General features: G+C 44.8%; 1 protein-coding gene across 1 annotated transcript; it reads right to left on the bottom strand.

The window, feature by feature from the left end:
* Positions 1-379: 379 nt before the first annotated feature.
* Positions 380-3451, bottom strand: LOC135384375 (uncharacterized protein K02A2.6-like). Its single transcript, XM_064613579.1, has 4 exons — positions 2630-3451; positions 2067-2502; positions 1432-1946; positions 380-1270 (listed from the first exon to the last, which is right to left on the bottom strand). The coding sequence occupies exons 1-4, from the start codon at positions 3449-3451 to the stop codon at positions 380-382; spliced, it is 2664 nt and encodes an 887-aa protein (XP_064469649.1).
* Positions 3452-18340: the final 14889 nt, after the last annotated feature.

The raw sequence follows: 18340 nt of genomic DNA, 5'->3' as shown, positions 1-18340 counted from the left end.
TATTTTACTTCACGTGTGCGTAACTTTTATCATTCGACTACGTAAGAACATTATTTCCTTCGTACAATACTACGTCGGTTTCTCCCCAACCATCGGGGCAAGATGACACATCGCGTGGGGCAAGGTGAAACGCGCCCTGGTACTGAATTATACAAATTAGTTTGTGCAATCCAAACACCTATACAGCGCATTAACCTCAGCGCCCACACGACATGCAAGAAACCTGTGGTGTCGCCGAGTCCCGAAGAATGAGCCGTGCTCGAGCGTTCGTGCTCCCAACTCCATGCCTTTATTCTTTCTCCTCGTCATCCATCTCATATCACAACATTCCCCCCCTTCAAAAACAAAAAACAAACAAAAAAACACCAGAAAAAGTCAGTTAATAATGAAAACGATTCGGTCCACACTTCTTCCTGGTAGATCGCCGTAACTGTCTTGGTGTGTGGGATTGGGCGTGGGCCTTCCGTATTTCTCGCTGTGGTGCATGTCGCTGCTGATCACGTGCTTGTGTTCGTGGTGCAGATGTGCCAGATGCCTGCGGTTGTTTATTGTGCTGGCTCTCTGACGGGTCCAGATGTTGCCACAGGGAGCTCATGTGGAGGTCCACTCCTACCGTTGGTTTGTCTGCATTGCGGATGTGCTTATCAGAGCTGTCAACATGTCTGGCGATGATTAACTTCGAGGCGTTCCACACCTTGTTGCCTTGGAGAAGATATGAGTTCTTCCCGCACTGTTTCAGTATCTTGACCGGCTTCGAGTACGTTGGTTCTGCTTTGAAACGTGGCTTAATTCGAATGCGTACGAGGTCACCAGGACGAAAAGTAGTGGCTTTTGCTCGACGTCTTTCGTCTGTGATCCTCTTCATATACTGTTGTTTCTGCTCCACGTGTTCTCTTAACGCTTGTAATGTTTCTGTTGGATCTTGACGAGTCGGAATTCCAACAATGTCTAGCCTCGTACGTGGCTGTCTTCCATGTAGTAGTTTCGCTGGAAACTGGCCAGTGGTGCTATGGGGAATAGTTCTGAACACGCCGAGGTACTCTGTAACAGCCGTGCGCAGGGGTCTCCGTTCCAAAGATGCCAGTTGGACATACTGTTTGAAAGTGCGGTTGAACCGTTCCACTAATCCGTTCCCTTGCGGGTAGTACAAAGAGGAGCAGAGATGTTTAATTCCTCGCTCTTTCAGAAAGTTCTCAAATTCACTTGACTTGAACTGTGACCCGTTATCAGAGACTATTTCTTGTGGATATCCCTCTCTACTGAACACTTGCTGTAGAAAGGTGATAACAGTGGCTGACGTGACAGAAGCGGAGAAGAATACTTCTGGCCACTTACTGTAATAATCCACGAGTGTTACCGCAAATCTGCAATCTGGTGATGCCTTCTCGAATGGCCCTGTGATGTCTATTGCAAGCTTCTCGCACGGCATACTTGGAAATGGTACGGGAGTAAGCGGTTGGGTTCGTGGTTTGGCAGTTTTATCCGCGGCTTGGCAGATTCCACAACTGCGTACCACACGTTCCACTTGCGCATCCATGCGAGGCCACCAAAAGATGTCTCGTAATCTTGTGGTGTTGGTACGACTATTCGGTCTTCCCGGAGAAGTATGTCTTCAATGCAGGACAGTTCTTCTCTTACGTGGAAGTACGGAATATCTTGTTCTTCCAAGCACTGCTTAGACGGCCAACCGTCTGCGACGTACTTCTGGATTCTTTGAAGCGTTGAGTCCTCTGTTACCTTCTCCTGCAGTATTTCTCGACTAATGGGACCTGTCACAACTGATACAATTTCTTCCTCGAACTGTGTAGGAGTCTCGTCGTTCATTGGAAGGCGAGATAATGCATCCGCAACAACATTTTCCGTGCCTTTGTAGTACTGAACTTTGAAGTCATAGGCCAGTAATCTTGCACACCACCGTGAAATACGTAGCGCGCGATGACCAGACCCTTGTGAAGATAAAAGCGTCACGAGTGCTTGATGATCAGTTCGAAGAACGAAATGTTGCCCCCATAAGTACACGTGCCAGCGCTCACAAGCCCATAAACAGGCTAAGGCCTCACGCTCACCTGCAGAGTACTTCTTTTCATGTGGTGCCAGACTTCTTGATGCAAAAGCAACGGTTCGCAATTTACCGTCCTTTTTCTGTTGCAACACAGCTCCTACTCCATTGGATGATGCATCCGTTGTCACTATGACGTCCAAGGTAGGGTCGAAAGGTTGCAGGATGTTCTCTGTGGCCAGCAGAGTTTTTAGTTCCCGAAACGCATTACCAGCTTCGTGGTGGCAGGCAAACTGTTCTTCTTTTCGAAGCATCTTGCGAAGCGGTTCTACAACGTCAGCATGATGTGGTATGAATCGTGAGTAATACCCTGCCATTCCTAAAAAGGAACGTAATGCTGCTACATCTGTCGGTGCGGGTGCGTCCAAGATGGCTTGCACCTTGTTTTCTTGGGGACTGATCCCACGACCACTGACCTTGTGCCCGAGAAATGTGATTTCTTTCTGAGCGAAAATGCATTTGTGATTGAGTTTGAGCTCTGTATTTAGCAATGCGCCGTAGTGCTTCACGAAGATTTCTTTTATGTTCCGCTTCGTTTCGTCCGTAAATGATTATATCATCAATATATACCATTACAGCTTTGCAGCCACGTAGAACTTTGGTCATCATTCGTTGGAACGCTGCTGGAGCTGACGACAGTCCAAAGCATACCCGTTTAAAACGATATAGTCCTTCATGTGTGATGAATGTGGTAATCTCCCTGCTTTGCTCGTCCAACTGAAGTTGATGATATGCCGAAGCCAAGTCCAGCTTTGAAAATACTGTGGCTTCAGATAAAGAGTTCAGCATCTCTTCTATATGTGGTAGACAAAAAACATCCATGATAATTGCCTTGTTGACTTCACGCAAATCCACACAAAGCCTGATGCTTCCATTTGACTTTCGGACGACCACGACCGGTGAAATCCATTCTGAAGCTGTAACAGGCTCAATGATGTCTTTATCCTGGAGGCGTCGAAGTTCCTCAGAGACTTGTTGACGGAGAGTGAGAGGTAATCTCCTTAACTTTGATGCAACCGGCTTTACCTCGGGACGTATTTTCACTTTGTGAGTGAAACCTTTGGCCATTCCAATATCTTCCGAGAATAAGTCAGTAAATTCATTCCTGAGGTTCGGCGTCAGTGCAGTTGCATACGTAGAAACTGCAAAACGTTTCAGTTCTGCTCCGTCCAACCGAAGCTTTAGCTTGCTAATGGCGTCCATGCCTAGTAACGTTGTCCCTTGGGGTACGATGTGAAAGTTGATCTTTGAAGATACATTCTTGTACACGACATTTGCCTCAAAGCATCCTATTACTGGTATGGGACTCCCTGAATAGTTCCGTAGGGTCACGTTGGAATTATGTACAGGAAATTTGTCCCGGAACTTAGAACGAAATATGTCAGACGACATGAGTGATGCCGATGACCCTGTGTCCAGGAGGAACTTCAATGTCTCCTGCTCTACTGCAACTTCAACAAAAATTCATTTGGAGCCTTGGCTATTATGTTCAACTTGCAGTATACTTTCGACTTCTTCGTTGTCAATTTCTTGAATCGGTAACGATTTGCTTCTGCAGACTGATTTGAAATGCCCAACTTTCCCGCAGTTGTAACAGTTCTGCCCAGTTGCCTTGCACGTCTTACTATTTGCTAAGTGGTCTGCAGATCCGCAACGGTAATATCTTGCAGTAGGTGGTGTCCTTGTTCTTTGCCCGTCGCGCTTCCCTTTTTGTGTCCTCTTGGAACGACCTCGAAGCAGCATTACTTGTTCATCCTCCTTAGGAAGAAATTCACGAGCTGCCTTCGCTCCTTCTTCGAAATGGGTTGCAATGAACTGTAATCTTCCCAATGTAAGCTTCATCCCTTCACTTAACAAGCGTTCACGTAGTGCATGCGATGACGTTCCCTCGATGAACTGGTCTCTTACAGCTTCGTCGGCCGCCAGGTCGAATCCACATGTTGCTGCAAGCCCAGCTCAGAAATGTACTCCAAGTAGGATTCTGTATGCCTCTGCTTCCGACTTCTGAAGCGGTGACGTTCGACCATGACGTTCACTTTCGTGCCGAATAGCTGCTCGAGGATACTAAGTGCTTGATCATATACGTTATCCGTCGAAGGTACGGTAACATCTTCGGATGGCGGTGGTGCGTCCCCACCTTCTACGGCCTGCGCTCCACTTGTTGTTGCAGCAACCTGTCTCAGCTCAGCTGATTTTTGTAGTAGCGTGAAGAGCCTTTGACCTTCGATTCTCAAGTTGTGAACTAATATGGCCTTCTTACGTGCTGCGGAGAAGGCGTCAGCACCAGCTGCGGCCATGTAGTTCGAAAATAGGCCTACCCACCGTGTCCATGGAAGAGGCGGTGTTCCCGGTGCGTCGAGGAATGGAGGCGGCGGTGCGACCACAAAATTCATTGTAGAGCGAAGAGTAGTAATGGCGCCAAGAACACACGCGGTCCTCAGGATGTCCTCAAAGTGTCATCACGTCCTCGTCCGTGATGGGATGAACGGAGGAGGTCCACAGGCTGTCATCATAGGAGCTTCCAGTGATTGTCATTTGCGTACATCCTGCGGTCGTCAACCGAAGGACAAGCACAGGAGAAGTAAATTATTTTAATACTACGTTGTGCATTTTAATACCTGCTAGCCAGTAATCAACTTCCCGATTTATTTCTCATTACCCAATACAATCAAAGAAGGAGTGCTCATGCATAAATTTAAAAAAGAAACGAACAAAAATATAAAATAAAAAGAGATATAGGGGCGCAAATACTGATCGTCTGATTTTAAAGGAATCCGTCCATGTGCAGCGTTTGACGTGCACTAAAATAGAGTTGGCTGACCTTTCACTGCGGTCTTGTTGCATGAGTGTCCGCAGAGGGTACCTGGCAGGAGGTTGCGCGGAGCCTTTTATTTCCGAAGAGACATAAAATAATAGCGTTTCACTGCTCAAGCTTCACTTACTATGCATGCATCAAACCAAAGCAGTAAGAAACACGGACACTACCTAGATAGCGATTTAATACTCCAAGGAATTTCTCACTTCATTGTTGGTTATGTGCTTTGACTGAGATGCGAAGAGGACTCCCGAATCTGCTGAAGTTCGGAAGACAAGCAATAACTTGTATCTGTTCTGTCTTGGAGAGGAAAGAAATGGAGTCTGGTAGAGGAAGGAAGAGGAAGGAAATGCTGCTGCATCATATGCCTTTCTAAGTGGTTTCGCAGGTTTTAGTGACCTAGGGGCCTTTTATGTACCTGTCTTTTTTTTTTGCCTTTTAAACTGTGACACTCATTGTTTGTGATGAGAAATACGCTGAACGAAATACAGATGAGAAACCACGAATGGTAGCTGGTGACCGAGGTTGAAAATATATAAAAAACACACACACGCTGACTGGGTGCTGCAAATGTGCCCTCACTTCCCAAAATAAATAATTCACTAAGGTATCTGCTTGCTCCCAGAACTGTACTAGCCGCGTCATTTGGTAGCTCCCATAGGAGGTCCTGAGGACATGACGGGGAGTCTCACTTTGTCACATTTCTAACAAATTGAGGACCTGGTAGGGAAGTCCTGGGGATGTTATCCCTGTCCGCTGATGACTTTCCTCGGACATACCTAGGAGGTCATTGTGTTCTTGGGGGGCTTAGCGTAGAAATGGATGACATTGCAAATCCGTGATGAAATTCAGGTTTTCCAGTCGTCGCCAAAATGTGGTGTCGCCGAGTCCCGAAGAATGAGCCGTGCTCGAGCGTCCGTGCTCCCAACTCCATGCCTTTATTCTTTCTCCTCGTCATCCATCTCATATCACAACAAAGCCCCGCACAGGACTTGGTGCTATTTCACTCCACCATGCTTTGGAAACAGCACCACTGGTTTGATGCGTCGCAGGTCGCTCGCTTTTGAGTGCGCTTCTTCTTTGCTGGGCATATCCTAGGAAACAGAAAAATCTGCTTGGAAATCGTAGGCAATATGCAAAAAAAAAGTATCTCTGAGGAACAAGCATAAAGCCACCTGATAGTTGACCTATTAGTTTCTAAATTACGTCAAATTTAAATTCCATTAAGCTGCCGCATCTTGCCCCGCTTATATCATAGGATGCATTATTTTTTCAGTTAGACACCGGATAACCAAGAGTGCCCATAGTTTGCATATATCTAGATGAATGAATAAAGAAATAGGATGTGGATTTACATTGACAGAATGAGTCTGCGACACCCGGCTGCACAGATGACAAGAAAAAGCACTACAGAAAATCCCGCCTTTGTGGCGGGTCTTTACATTCGATGCAAAAGTAACCGACTTTTTTGTTCTCCAACGCAAACACCAATCTGGACAATTCTCATGTGCAATAAAGCGTACATGCAGAGCCGCCTATGAGTAATGTTCAAGCGTATGGAGCAACGCGCCTCTGAGACAGGCGGCGTCGAGCAAGAAATGTCTCATCTTGCCCCTTGTCTCATCTTGCCCCACCTTACCCTATTCTCTACCGCGTTCCAAAAGGATGCAATATACCACACCAACGCAGGAGTTCATAAACCAAGTTTCACGTTTAACACTGCAAATTGGCTGTTTTTCTTTGTTTATACCTCTTACTAAATTCTCAAGCTCTCTGTTTTTCTTGAAAACGACATCTGCCTCTTATCTACTGACAATATTTCTCAGACGATGAGAAGCCTTGTGAATGTAAGGCATAACACCAAAACGCCTCCCACTTGTTTCTCTATCTACGCGGTTTTTCTTTCGTCTTTAGCTTTCTAATTAGCCTGTTGATAATATCAAGGATAAAGAAACAAGGGTAGCGCGCCTCCTTTAACAAAAGAACTTGCTTTTGACAACTGTCGTATATCTTGTGAGAGCATGACTGGTTTAGAGCGTTTCACAAAATGCTCTTTGCAGCTGAACTTTTTACCAAATTTGAGATATTTGAATCGAAAGGAGTTAGTGGCTTTTCCGTTCTCTGCTGGTAACCTGAACATACACCATCATTTCGATTATAAACACAAATGCCTGGAATTGTACCAATGGAATTGCATTTGTGTATTCTCTTCCAATTCCATGGTAGGCCGTGTGCAGATTCCTAAAAAAATCTGCTCGACTGCTGTTTCTGGTACATGCCGAGCACAGCAGATCAGAAAATATGCATGGAATGGGACGTTGGATGTCGAGGGAATTCTTAGATATGTTGACGATTTTCTTATCTCCTGTGCTCGGCATGTACCAAAGCTGAGCAACAGACGCCAATCAGTCTGGCCACTCTGGCTCGTGTTCCAGCCGTTCCCCTCTTCACACTTCAAACCGTTAAACGCCTTGAACGTTGAACGTCACGAAAGAGACGCCTAACGTGACTGCGATGATCTAGGCGCCTTCAGTGGCTTCTCTTCGGCGTCACACGGCGGTGCCTCAAAGCATCACACACCGTCCTTCCTTCGTCCATGTTAATGACCTTTTCGCGAAGGTAATGGTAATGCCTAGTTTAGAATGCAGTTCAGCGTCTCTCAACTAAAAAGACGCCTGCACGAGGCGTCACACGCGTTTTAGGCGTCTACAAATTAAGAGGGGTCGTATAGGGAAAGTCAAAGACAAACACCAATACCACGCTGGAACCCCGGGCGCACGATTCAAATTTGTAATGTTGTATATTTTTAAAATTGATATTTAAGTGCGCTCGGTGTGTGTGGGCGTGGTATTGGCACAAGTTCTTGTGGTTTATTTTATTGAAAACGTTCGAATACCAACAAGCCCAAGGTGATAACGTAAGCCTCAAATTAACAGAAATAGAGCCATGTGGGGTCGCCACGAGGGTTTAACAAAGTCTCCGTACCGAGATAATATGAACCCGTAGCCGCAAATAACGGGATAAGTCGACTTATCCCCTATTATGTATTTTTGTTGCGATGGCATCTACGTACCGGTATATGTACCTGCTAAAGAAAATTTAAAATATTATTGCAATTTATTGACCCACTATATACACGACAGTAAGAAACGGGAAATGCATGCATGTGTGTCAATAGAATGGACAAGCAGTATCGCCTGTGGCGATGGAACTCCCCACTCTCCAAGGTCGAAAATAAAGTTGTTGTTGTTGAATGGACAAGCAGATTAGGTCCCTTTTTACACACGCATACAAATGGTGTAGCTTAAATTTTTAAATGAACTACGGCTTCCACTGGAGAAACACGTTATTCCTACCTCACATGACCGTGTCAGCAGTGCTAATGAGCATTGTAATCGGAAAAACCATGCTAATAAGTCATATTGTGCTGGTCATCTTAGGACATGATTTTCAAGAGTGTTTAGCATCAGAATCAGCCCGGTCATGGCTGCTTCTCTACACACGGGTCATTTCATTTCATCATGATGTTTCTAGATTTTGTTCAGTTTCTGCTAAGTTACACATCCCAAAACGATGCTAACAGGAAATGCACGTATACTAGACACATACATATTTGTCACACATTTTGCATTTCCGTTATTCGAGTATACCGAGCTGCAATTACTTTACCAAATATTCATTTGAAATTTTCTCGGTTTGGGATTTCTCTACTTCTCCTCCTATTGCGTCCACTGGTTCAATTACAATAAGCATATGTCGCAGGACCTCCTAACTATGCACGAAATAATTGAAGGCGCGTCATTCTGTCCATTTCTTTGGAATTCAATTTTATATTCATTCCGTGTGAGGTGTAAATGTAGATCAAAAAACGAAAGAACGAGAGCTGATGATGCAAATGTCGGATTTTAGAAATGCGACATTCGTCAAACCATCACTGAAACACCATTCATTGTGAACGACTTTATCTCATCGTCATTCATGTTGTTGTTGTTCATTGAAACAGGTGGAAAAAGAGAAATCGTTTTACTGCGCAGGGCTAGATCTAAGCTGATCGTGTTGCCGTCAAGGCATATTAAAAGTACGCTTCATGTATTATTTCTTTATTTGACCCTCAGGGTAATTTGCAGTGCACCTGCGCGTTAAAACTTTTTTTAACCCACCAAAAACAGCGTCTTTACATCAACTTCTACACTTGTTAAAAAACTTTAAAAAATACATACAAGGGAAAAATAGACAGAAAAGTGGGGAAGGGCCTTCCGTGAGCTTCAGTAATCCGATTAGGCGAATTGTCAGAAAGGGACACATAGTGGCCAGATGCACAAAGACGTGAAGAAAGTAATGGGATTAACTTTCCAGTTTCGCTAATTACGGAAACCTCTGGAAAATCGATTAGTTCTTTCTTCTCTTTCCTTGTGCAGCTTTATCTTACAGGAGTTGGAAACATTAGCGTACATGCGTGTCACAAAGGTGAACACCCGTATATCACGTGTCGATGAGCAAGCAAAAAGACATGAGCAGCACAGGACGAGCTCGAACTAAGAACTGATTTTATTAAGACAGAAGGTACGTGACGCCGGGTCTGTTCGTGTGTTTTTGCTCGCTTACCGACATGTCATCGTACCAACTACCCACCTCTCAACGTTAAGTACGCGTATATCAGTTTCCACAAAGAGTACAAATGGCTTTATGCAGTCACACGGCGCCATGCGTTACCGTGAAATGCAAACCGTGACGTAAGCCACAGTGTTCAAAAGGAAACGCACGCACATGTCTCCTCTACCCAAGACATCATTTACAATGCATGTCAATGTCATCGATATCTGTCTCAAGAACGATCGCGTGTGCCCAAAGGCTTGACCAACAACACCTAGATAGAGAAAGCCTTCGCATTGCTTTCTCTCCCTCCTTCGCTACGTGGACATATATAGTCAGAATTCGTCTGCTACTGCGATTCACCGTTCTGAGAATTCAAGAACCCGCAAATGATTACAGCTCACTTGGAACCTGCATACCTAAATATTTAGACAAAAAGTGCAAGACGATTTCTATAATATCACTTTTCAGAAAGGTTGAGACCGTTTTGCGATTTATTTCCAAGTTTTTCCCTTTAGTACGCGGGGACGTTCAATCACAACTCGGAGACGACGGCGGTTCTTCTCCATGGCCACGACCGCTGAAAGCACGTTTGTGATTGCTTACGGCCGTTGAAAACACGATCCTGATTGGCTGGCTCTTAATTGTTACGTTAAGTCGACAAGCGCGCAGGCGTTCTCTATCTAGGTGGTGTTGGCATGACACTTTGCTTGTTCCTTCGGACTAAGGAAAGTGCCGAGGTCCAGGTTCCTTGCCATGCTTACCTATCCAATGAGGGAGGTGTGGGTTTGAGTCCCGCCAAAGGCACTCGCTGACTTCCCGCCAACTGCCGTCCTTCAGATCATTGCTTGAGTATTGATGAAGCTTAAATGTTGTGTTTGTCTTATAGTTGTATGCTCGGGCTCTGCAATTTAGATTACCTACCGGTAGCGGGGTTGTGAAACTTTTGTGTACAGCTTGAATGTTTGAGTTATACATATTCCGCTGTCATGTTGCTGCTACTGGTGGCATTGTTCTGTGTCAAGTTCACTGGACTTTTTGCCTCAGCCGCCTTCACGAATCTGTGTAAATAAATATGGTTCATCACACGCGAGATTTTTGACGACGAAATGATCATATTTCTCTGCGCGTCGCAGTAGGTGAGATACAAATGCCTGAACACATTTCCGATTCCCGCATCAGCACCCACGTCAGAAGAGCAAGATCCTCGGTCAACCCTATTGGTTCTCGCAAGCACGTGACCTCTTCCGCGGTCGCCTCACTGTAGGAGATGCCTGCCATGAATGTCAAGGCCCTATGAACTTGGACATTCATTTCTAGCATCGAGCTTCTGCACGCCTATCGCTCCCTATGATGTAAAACTTGGAATGCAAGTTCACATCGACGCAAAGACAGTTTCCCACGTTCACCCCGTATAACTAGGACCTAGGCGTTGTGACCCATATAGTATTGCTCCGAAAGCAGACTTTTATGACTTTTATGAAATTGTGTGAATGGGCAAAGCCAGTCACCACGGAATAATGTATTTGATATGGACGATAACTCCAACGACCAAATAGTAATAGTACCGTGGTGTTACACGTGGCGACTGTATGTGTGTGTGTGTGTGGCGACTGTTGCACGTACCGAAGGTAGCACTGCAGATAATTTTGACCACCTGAGGCTCTTTTGACGCGCGCAGGAAATCTGGGGCAGACGGTACTGGAAGCAATGTTTACCTCCCCGACATTGCTACCGCCCTCGGCCGGGATCTACCAGCGATATTGAGCTCAGCAAACGATCACGTTACCGACTGAGCTACCGAGGACGGTGAAATTGCCCACTAAGTATAACAATACGATGAATGTGAACATCTTGGGACAAAGATTTGCACAACCCGGCACTTTCGTATTTCTCCATCGGAGCGGCCCCTGCTAGCTATTAGGAAGAGATCGAATAAGAAATGGATGACCTAGGTATGCTATCCATCGCATCAGTATGTGTGTCCGCTCCTGTTTGCTGCTAGGATGTCGCCCCAGTGGAGAAATGCGACACCCCAGTGTTCCGTGAACTTTAGTTCAAATTGTACCATGTCAGTTTCGCCAAAGTATACCTGGCCAATTCGCCTCGAAAAATTATGTTGCCATGGAGACGACGCCGACACTTCCTCTCAGCATTTTCATGCTGCGTTCAATTAACTAAAGTGGTCTGCGAGAAACGGGATTAATACCATAGATGTTTTGTCACACGACGCACACAATGATGCATCATGTGGACTGGCAGCAAATAGCCTCCAAAGGCATCGGCTAAATGAGTTCCAGTGCACACAAGATGCATGATAAACGATACCACAGAGCGAACACTCGTATATTAAACATTGTGTCAACGACTACGGGGCGTGTTTATCCCCTCGATAATCATTTACGGCACTTTTCTTCAGCTCTGTACCAGTGGTGATTGTGGTGGCACATTATTGAAAAAAAATTACTCAAATGGTCCGTAGACGAATGCATCATAAATGCATCCGGTATTTGAGGAGCCTCGAGGTGTCTAAGTTGAATTGAATTAAGCAGACAAACAACACGAGGACCGATAATTGCTTGGATTATGAGGTCAGTATCTACATGGCGTCTCTGTTTCTCACTGATTACATTCAGTTGACACACATAAAGTTAAACATGCGCAGTGCTACACAGTCACGCGTGTATCATTCGCGATAAGTGCAGAAACAACGTTATACCCCTGTCACACGGGCATTTCGATCCTTCTCGAATCCGATCTGCATCGAACTTCCCGAGCACGCTCGAGTTTTGACGCTGCTACACGGCCACTTTCAATGCGCATTGAATGGTTGACCTGTGGCGCGAGAGGCGGCGCAACCGTCGCCGTCTGAGTACGTATCCGATTAGCTGTTCCGGCTGTTGTCGCGCGGTGTCGAGAATATAGGCAAATGAATAAACGGCACTCATTAATTTCGCGTTTCCTATATAACAGCGATATTAGTGGTAATTTATCGTATACCGATGTAAGCATCATTTGTAGCTTCGCGCGCATGTCCGTCTTAAGTTATGACAGTTCACCGGGGTAGAGGATGCAAATGGCGTCCGTCGAGCCGTCTTGAAATTCTCAATCCTGTTATGGGAACTGTCTTGAGTCAAGCAGGATCAAAGTTCGATCCTGCTTGGAAGCGGCCGTGTAGCACCATCCGATCTGCATTGGGTTCAAGCAGGTTCGGTCGAGCAGGATCGAAAATGCTCGTGTGACAGGGGTATTATTCATTCCACGTTTGTGGTTACGTAAAATTCCACCATAAATATCAACGCTGTCATAATGTGCGCCATTCTTTTGCTGGTATATAGTGTTGAACCGGCGTTGTATCCTTGTATTACAATTCGCATGTTGGATTTCGATATTCGTACTTCTCGTTACACATAGTACAACCATATTCAGCGTGGTCTTCACGTTCCCCCAATGATCTGTGTTGACTGGGAACTTACTGCCAGGGAAGGATAACGGACGCATTTTCGTTACAGTTTCCATTTTCGTTACTGCTATATTTTCTTTTCCGTTATCCGTTTCTGATACCACCCTTTCAGTTTTGTTTCCGTTACTGTTTCCGGTAATGGAACGGCTGTCACAGATCTGCTGGAGGACAGCCAGTCCGGCTCTGTCAGCACCCTATTTTACCCAAGGGCTGCTTTGGTGTCACGCGTACACACTGGACAAGTAATTTTACGTCATCGGGACGCGCGCATCTTGCAAGATTAAAACAAAAAGTAGGAACATGTATAGTAGTCTTCACTCACTGAGTCCAGAAACTCAAGATGGACGTGACCTTCATCCAATGTCACATTCATAAGCGTACATAAGCGACACTTTCAGTAGTAAATAACACTGCCATAGCCACGGTAAAATGAAAAAAAGTAAAAAATAAATTACTAAAAATTGTGTGCTGTCATCCTCGTGCTATGGTGGAGTATAGTCATGTGTTGATGTCATGGAGTTATGAGTACTGGGACGAGGTAAGCGAGCGATGCACCTTCCCAGTCAACACAACATTACAAATGCAATGCTGAAAACACGTTGAAAATGAACCATGTGAATGCAGGATCAACGTTGACAACTAACGTTGATTCAACCTGGCTAATGTCACAGCAAGAAACGGGTTAAATTAACAGAGACCACAACGCATATTCCACGCAGGGGCGGATCCAGGGGGGGGGGCCTGGGGGCCCGCCCCCCCCCCCCCCCGAGACATACCTCCACCCCCCATTCCGGCAGATTTTCCTGCCGCACGGCGAATTTTCCTGCTACATGGCGACCCCCTCCCCCGTCTTCTCTCTTTTTATTAGTGGGCCCCCCCCCCCCCGAGGATCTTCGCTGGATCCGCCCCTGATTCCACGTAACTGAAACGTAGTTTACGCATTAATTCAACGTATACCAATGTTAGAAAAGTGCAAACTGACAACGTATAATTAACGTGTGATGAAAATGCAAATTACACGTAACTACATTTTTAATTATTATTGAATACATGTTATTTCTCGATGCTTTTATTTCACAAATAAGCATAATGTCATCATAATAGTCATAAATAATGACACAAGAATATGCCTGCCGTAAAGTTTTATTCTCCTTACATTTTATTAGCACTGATACATTTTCCCATACTCTCTCTCGTGACAGTTAACTGACCGTTCTAATTGTTGGAAGGCACCAGAACCTCGCAGGAAGCCACGTCATTTCGGCATCCAGGCTGTCTTCTTTCTTCGCGACTATGCGTGCATAAAAGTGAACACAAACAACGCAAAAGGTCAATTCGAGCAGCTAAGAGAAAACTTGCGTTACATCTGTGTACAGGCTCGCCCTTTGCTCAACGTCTGCCTTTCATTCCCGCTTCGCCCTCTGTCCTGAAATACAACTGACAATAATTACCACACGGACAAATTTGAAACGGCCAACAGCGCTGAAAAACATTTCGGGATTCCACCATGTAATAGTGGCCCTATTTACACACTCTACAAATGTAAACACAATTATGAACTCACTCCGACGATCAAATCCGACGTGCACGTACCAGTGCTTTCTACGAATCACTCATAAACCGCACACATTGGACATGCCAGAAGCGGCGAGAATCTCTGAGTCAGCTTCCTGGGAGTAGAGACAGCCCGTCGTGACCGTCATAACCAACTCGTATACCCAGCAGTGTGAGCGAAACTTGTGCTTACCAATATCACAGTCACCAGCACAACCCGGTTCGAAACCAAAGCAAGCCACGGAACAAGGAAGAAGAAGCCGCAAAAGCGAAATAAACTTGAAACGCCAGCATCAGTTAATGGCGGTTACGATCTGAGAAGAATGGCGTCTGGTGCGGCTTCCCCGATCCTCGCTTTGAAAGGAACTAACTTGAATTGGATCGTGGATGGGATTGGATTGGATAATGCAGTTTTTTTTACGTATGATAAATCAACGTGATTTCTCCGTGTACACTTTGCATGCGAAATTGTGAAGTAAAACTTGTGCAGAAATAATAAATCATTCAATCAATCAAAAGCTTTATTTCACTGAAATACAGTGTGGCACTAGGAGCGAAAAGCGACATTATGCAGCTTGAGAGGGCTCCAAGCCCGTGAATATGTTCGACAGTGACAAAAACGAGAGTGCGGGACAACAAGAAGAATGTACGAAATAACAACACATATCTGGACATCGCAAGCAATAACAGTTTTCAGAGAAAAAAAAGTACAATACAGTACAGAAGATACATCAGGGGCAATAAAGAAGTAGTTAGAAGTACTCAACAGAAAAAAGTGTCCTGAAGCATCCTTTTATCAATGTATGCAATATTTGGGTTATGGGAGAGTAATAGAGGCAGCTGGTAGGCTATTTTTTGGTGCCCATAATTTGTTCTTAAGAATGGTATCTGCCATGTGACAGCTGTGCGGGTGTGATACTTTGGCAAGGTTTTCGTTAAATGTGCTAAACCAAGAAAAGTGCAATTATGCCGCTTAACAACATCTCTATACGCCAGCGCAAGCTTATACTTGTAAAGGTTTTGAACTGGGGGAATACCTAGTTGACCGAAAGCTGTACTAGTATCGGACATTGCAGGTATGTTCATTACGCCCCGAATAACTTTCCTCTGAATCGTCGCTAATGCCTGCAAATTTCGCTTAGTGGTAGTTCCGCACACCAGAGAGCAGTAATTGAGATGCGACTGGAAGATAGCATTGTGGATTATTAGTTTAGCTTTTTGAGGCAAAACGAAACGGTTTCGATTAATGACCCCTGCCGCTTTGGATAGCTTTGACTTAATAGACGCAATGTGACTATTCCAGCTCATGTGCTCATGAAAAGGACACCTAATAGCTTAGCTTCTGATGTGGCCTCAATTGCATTAGAGTTAATACTTATGGCAGATTTTAATTCGATTGGTTTATTTCTTGGCCGAAAAACGTTCGTTCTACGTTTTCCGCTACGTTAAATTCCAGCGCAAGTATCAACGCTGTCATAACGTGCTCCATTCCACTGCTGGTATATGAGTGTTGAATCAGCGTTGAATTCCTGCATTGCAATTCGCATGTTAAAATTTTACGTAAAATCTGCGTGAAATTCATGTTCGCAATTCACGTTTCACATTGTTCAACGATATTCAACGTGGATTTCACATTCTGTCAACCATGTGTGTTGACTGGGTTCGAGATCCGTTATTGCGCTTGCTCTCGTGTGTAGTCTTTAGGGCATTACAGGGAATGCAATCATCATAATACTAAAATAAAATGAAAAGTCGCTAAAATGTCATCGCACAACAGCAATAGCCATTACCCGAATTCAATACCGGACGATAATTTTTGTTTACGTTTCTGTTTCCGGTAATGGAGGACCGTGGTATGTTTTTCGTTTCCGTTATCGTTACCAACTCCAATTGCAGTAATCTACCGTTTCTGTTTCCGTTTCAATTACCCTTCCCTGCTTACTGCTATTTAATAACCTATTGCTTTTACTGTTGCTTTGGTTATTTATTATTATTATTTTCTTTATTACTTTTCTTTGCAATAAACTCAAACATTGTTACCTGCACCCGCTTGTCATGAGGTAATGTTGAAATAACATATGCTGTTCAACACGTAATGAATTAATGCTGAAATAACGCATGCCGTTCAGAATGCTGCTTGGCGTGTAATAATTTAACGTGGAAATAACATACGTCGTTCAACATGCTGATTTGCATGTAATGAAGTAATGCTTGGATAACGTATGCAGTTCTACATTCTGCTTGGTATGAATAATTCTATGCTGAAATAACGTACGTCGTTCAGCATGCTGATTTGCATGTAATGAATTAATGCACAAGTAAGAAATACCGTTCAACGTGCTGGCTGTAATGTAATAATTTAACGCGGAAATAACGTAGGTCGTTCCACACGCTGTCGAGATATCATGTATTAATGCGTAAACAATGTGTGCGGTTCAACAGGCTGGACGGTATGTGATGAATCCACGCAGAATTTATGTAAAACAATTCACTATGCTGGTATATGGCGTTTACTATGCCTATAACTACCGCTAGCCAAGTGCGTTTCACGTTCCCCAACAATATTCAACATAAATTCTGCGTTCTGTCAACAATCTGTGTTGACTGGACATTGCGTTGCTTTCAGTGCCCTCTCGCTTCATAGAGGCGAAGCGCTCGCTTCGTACTAAATTCGTATGAATAAAATATGTGCAGTTTCGGGACAAGGTATTTCGCATACATGTCCCTGATCTCCCTAAGGTTACGGATAGACCCCAACCTTTGTGGTGATTCTGTTGTGGGGTCCACCTTTAAAGGGACAGTCTGGGTCCCAGACGTAAAGGAAATAGGCCTCATCAGAGGATTCCTTATATCTTTTCGACCCAAGAAACAAAATATTTCGTTTATATTCGGCTCCGAGCATTTGTAATGCAATTTTCCACTTGCATCTTTTGCCCCCGATTGAAAGCCTCACTTGGACAGTCGTGACGCCAGGAACGTTCTCTTCCGGCCTTCGCGGGGGTCCTCCCAGTGGACTGTGTGTTCTTTGTGCGTCGCCGTTCTTGGTTTCCCTACTTTCAATACGTCTGGCATTGCTGCTTTTTATTAACATTGACTGGTTGCTGCATATGTGACGGTGTTGGTGAGCGATGAAGCATAGGTGTTCCTTAGTGCATCGTGAGAACAAGAATGACAACACGACGTGCGTGTCATTTTTCGGGTTTGCCGAGACCGAACCCCCAAGAGAGATCGGGGTAGCCAGTATTCACTGTCCTGAATAATAGATCGATGCAGTACCAATAACTTTTGAAAACACAAGTAAGTGTTGTTAAGTTTCAACCCCATTCTCGCCACAGATTTAGTCTACACAGCACAAACATGTGTCAGGCGCGTCTCTCTGAGTTACAGTACCAACACCCGCATAGAAAATGTTACAAGCTATATAGTTAGGAATAACATGGGTTATTGAGCAAATCGCCAATCCCAACTGGGTCACGCCTCACTTGGGCGATTCCACGCGAAATGATCCAGCGGACCTGCTCGGCCCTCGCAAAACTATCGCGAATTTTTACGAAATTTTTTTAGCAGTCCCTAACAGTGCAAAACCGACACATAACGAAACATTTCTTCCCAAATCTCAATGTGGCAGGTGCTACACACGAGCAAAGTTCGCAGCGCTGGCGAAAACCGTGCCGGCGTGAACAGCAGCTGCGGCTCATAGAAAGCACCTAGAACTGCGCGCTTTTTTTTAAGCATAGAGAAAACCATGCTTTACACAGCGTTCAATCCTGGTTGTCATGCTGTAATCGGTGCTGGTATACAAAGGCCGGAAGTTTCGCAATTTTCCTCCGACTTCGCGATTTTTTATAGAAAATCG

This window comes from Ornithodoros turicata, chromosome 2 (genome assembly GCF_037126465.1).
Source record: "Ornithodoros turicata isolate Travis chromosome 2, ASM3712646v1, whole genome shotgun sequence".
Lineage (NCBI taxonomy): Eukaryota > Metazoa > Arthropoda > Arachnida > Ixodida > Argasidae > Ornithodoros > Ornithodoros turicata.
This window is presented reverse-complemented; position numbering and strand designations above follow the sequence as displayed.